The 4,300-nt window shown below is 35.4% G+C and overlaps 1 protein-coding gene across 1 annotated transcript in view; it reads right to left on the bottom strand.

The window, feature by feature from the left end:
• Positions 1-628: 628 nt before the first annotated feature.
• LOC145655881 (sodium channel protein type 3 subunit alpha-like) overlaps positions 629-4,300 on the bottom strand; it is a gene marked incomplete at its 3' end in the record, with an annotated part of 22,839 nt that continues 19,167 nt past the window's right edge. The window contains 3 exon segments of the mRNA XM_081709342.1: positions 629-751; positions 2,476-2,502; positions 3,531-3,704. Of these exon segments, the coding sequence (XP_081565468.1) occupies positions 629-751; positions 2,476-2,502; positions 3,531-3,704 (324 nt within the window).

Genomic DNA, 4,300 nt, shown 5'->3' with positions numbered 1-4,300 from the left:
CACTCATTAATGCTGAGTCTCCTTCTATCAGACACAAGGGGGATAGATTATTTTGTTACAATAAAATAATTCACTAAAACTGTATTTTTCCCCTTCTTGTGGTGATATTCTCTCACCATAAATAAGTTTATAATTAATATCATCATTTCATGATAAACATTTTATACATATTGTCACAGTACGGCCCCTCCCCCCTCAAATCTGTGTGCATGTTTGTGTGTGTTCGTATTGCCACGCCCTCTTGTGTTGTGCACCTGATCCTTGTTGTGTGTAATCGTCATGAGTGTATATAAGTCTCGTGTCGTATCGTCAAGGTTGTCAGTGTTTGATCTAAGTAGTCTGTGTTAAACCATGTATGTTTCATGTGTGAATAAAACTTATGTTTCTGTTCGACGTGCCTCGTCCCCGCATCCTGCTTAACCCTCGTCTGTCACACATATTATGCCCCCTTTCTGTATTATTGTTCTATATTGGTTCTAATGTAAGATAACTATGAGAAACACATGGAATGTTAGTCACAATAATCAAGCAATTCAATGGATACCAAAGCTGCTTTCTTGGTGGCATATGCAGACTGTTCAGTTTTTCTGTCAAGTGAATCACAGCAAGGATAGAGCAGCATTCTTACCCGCATTCCTTCAAATCTGGACAAGGCTCTCAGGGGTCTGAGGGCCCTCAGAGTTCTCAGAGATTTAATAGCACCAAAGTCTGAGTAGCCCAGAGAGTTAGCAATCAAGCTAATCAGTGATACCTGCAAAATAAAGACAGAGAAGGAAGCATCTCTGTTTAAGGTAAGTTGTTTAAGATTTGACATTATGGTTAATAATCCATATATTCACTGGTCCTTATCTTAAAGAACATGTCATTAAGCATTTGTTTGGTATTGCTTTTGGAAGAAGTTTAATTTTCATGCTAATCTGAGACTGGTTCTGTGGTAGTCCCTGGAATGTTCTCAGGGCATTAAAGCAGTGCTAAAATTTACAAAGACCTTCAACTAATGCCAAAAGTGAGTTAATAGGTGTTGGTGTAGTTATTGCTGTAATTACGTTTATCCAATATTTACTTATGCTGAGAACCATTTCTGAACTTATGCTACATCATTAGTTCATTGACTATTATTTTTAATATGTTTGAGTAAAATAATATTACTTCACCTGAGCTCTGTTTCCTTCATAATAAATGTACTAGTTTGTCCCTTCTTTTATTAGCAATGATTTCTTTTTATACTTTTAATTTCATATCTTGAGACTGGGAAACTGCTTGTAGCCTACCTAGCCATGGTAGCTCAGTGGTTAAAGTACTTCACTAGTAATCAGAAGGTTGCCAATTCAAGCCCCAACTTGCCACTGTTGGGCCCCTGAACAAGGCCCTTAACGCTCAAGTTGTATTCAGTCTTATTTGTAAGTGCTTTGGATTAAAAAAAAAAAACACTAGCTAAATGTAGAAAATCAAATCAACCCCAAATAAAAATTTGATTCAGGCCATGATATAATTTCAATTAAGTCAGGCTCAATAGTACAAATTTTACAGATGCCAAGTCCAACTAACTTCAATGGTAAATAGAATATCATAAATACAATGAATCATAAATGAAAAACAATGTATAAATGAGTACTTCCAATGAGCAGTTTTAAATGGATTACTTTTTACTCATAGGTTTCATGAGTTACTTCTAATTTTCACTGTACATTTTTTGGAAGTCACAGTACTTTGTCTTGAGAGAGTTTGCGTGCTCTTTTGAGCCCTGGTACCCCTGAGGACTGAATTCCCTGGATATTTTTTCATGTTCTAGCACACAAATTTTAGCCAACAATTAATCTATTAGAGTAGGAAAAAATATTTTAAAAATCATAGCCAGAGAATCACCTTTGCTATGTGGAACATAGCATTTCACTGCGAGTTATACTGTGTATGACTATGTATGTGACAAATAAACCAAACTTGAACACTTTCATTCATTTTTTTATATATCTTAATAAGAAAAATATAATGTGTCACTATGTGTGGCTCTAAAATATAAGAACAAATTAAACAAAGAAACTATAATACTGTAATATAAAGCACACATCTAAAGAAGCTAATGATTACTCTTTATTCTCTGTGAAACTAAATTGCCCATTTACTCTATGCATTTGATAGCATTTTGCTTTTTTATGAGCATGCTAAGCTAAGATCAACTTCATGAGACCATCCATAGACTAGCAACCCAAACATCACATGCTGAAATGTAGTATTTAAATTGATTTAATTTAAAGACTGAAGTGTTGCAAGTAATAGTAAAATAAAAAACTTGCTAGTAAAGAAACAAATCTAAATCTAGTGGCGATTAACCTTGGCATTGATAGGGGCATTTTCATTTTATATAAAATTTATATCTCAAAGTGGAATGAGTGCAGCAGAAAAGCTGCCATGATGCAAATGTCGCAGCTCATTTTAAGGGTTTGCTCACCTCTAACCTTTGACCTTTGAACTTACTCTATGGTTAAAGGTATATGTAGAGATCTATGGGGATCTATATATGCTATTATATGGGGAAGATGAGACCAAGAGAGACACAGTGAGGGTTTATGTACGTAAAAAGAGGTTCTGATAGTTTTCACTTGCCACAAAGTCAGTGCAAATTACTTCATATGCTTGTGTTTGTGTGTGTGTGTGTGTGTGTGTGTGTGTCTGTGTGTGAAAAAGAGAATTTAAACCCAACCCCACTTCAAATCTGCAGCAATTACCCTCACAATATTGTTTATGGTCTGTAAAAATTATGGGTTGTGGAAACGCTACACTTAATTGAATATTAACCACATTATCCATTGTATCCAGTTCTGTCACTAGCATTGCTACACTAGAACTGAACCACTTAACACTTACCCAGCATCCACCAAATGTCTCCAGTGTTAAATTAATTTCATAGAATAAACTCACTGAACCTGATCAAATATTGTAGTTTTTATATTGCAGATCAAAATAAATTATTGGGAAGAGTACATCCTTAATGCAGAACTGATTCCCACAGTGAAGTTACCTTGGGAGAACTTTAGTGACAAGACTTTCTCCAATTACAAATCTCACCGTGCTATCTTCACTAACACCTAATTAATCACATTATGACAAGCAACCTAATACAAAGGCTTTTTGTTCCAATGTAAAATAAAGTATTGTTACCAACTGATCTCAAAACATGATATTTAGATTTACATTTATATTTATGCCATTTAGCAGATGCTCTTATCCAGAGCGACTTACAAAATTGCTTTGTCATTTCCTCATAGAATACACCCTAGTCAATACAGTACGTTAGAGTCAATGAACTAGAATATTGTTGATCAATTCTGATACCTAGAAGTGCAAAATGCATAAGCTCTATCTCAGACAAAAATTTGTGCAATAAACAATAAGTTCTAGAGTTAGTCATCATAGGAGAAGTCAGTATCAGTGCCATAAACAGAGATTATGTATCACTGATTTATAGCCTACTGATTTCAACAGTGTGATACTAAGGACTGATTCAAAGTGGCAGAGAACATTGTACTCACATCCACAATCAGGAAATCCAGCCAGCACCAGTAGTTTGTGAAGTACCTCTTAAAGCCATATGCAATCCACTTCAAAAACATCTCCAGCACAAATATGTAGCTGAACACTTTGTCAGCATATTCTAGAACCGCTTTCAAGACTTTCCGCTGTTCAATATAAATGTCCTCAAATGCCTGACGAAAAAAGGGACAAATAAAGAAACATATATTAAATCAGAAAACACAACAGGCATATTCCGTCCAATCTCAAAAATGACATGAAAGCGCATTAAAATCTGAGCTGTAAGGCTGCAATATTTTATTTACTCAAAGAACTTTTGGCAGATGTCATTGATTTATGCATGCTGTAAATATTAGCATACATCCCACATGACCAGGGGAAATGATATAACTAGTGCGGTGAGGGTTAAACTGCCTGTAGCTAGAGTAATATAAAGCTAGACATAAACATGTAGCATAAATCTACCTTCCACTCTTCTCATGGCTGGGAACAAAAATGCAATATTTAAAGGCAGAAACTTTTGACCAGAGCAAAAAAATAAATTCTGCTGTTATTTTCACACAAGTCTCTGTTATTGTCAGTGCTTGGAATGTTATTTAAGCATATGTTGAGACTGTGTATGTGGCATCCCACCCATTTACATTTATCTGACACTTTTATTTAAAGTGACTTACAATTATGACTGAGTAGAACTTGTGCAATTGAGCGTTAAGGGCCTTGCTCAGGGGCCCAACAGTGGCAACTTGGCACCACTGAGCTACCACTGCCA

The sequence above is a fragment of the Electrophorus electricus genome, unplaced genomic scaffold (genome assembly GCF_041902795.1).
Source record: "Electrophorus electricus isolate QZ-2024a unplaced genomic scaffold, ASM4190279v1 Scaffold380, whole genome shotgun sequence".
NCBI classification, from domain to species: Eukaryota; Metazoa; Chordata; class Actinopteri; order Gymnotiformes; family Gymnotidae; genus Electrophorus; species Electrophorus electricus.
The sequence above is the reverse complement of the archived record's forward strand: the minus strand, read 5'-3'. Positions and strand labels throughout refer to the sequence as shown.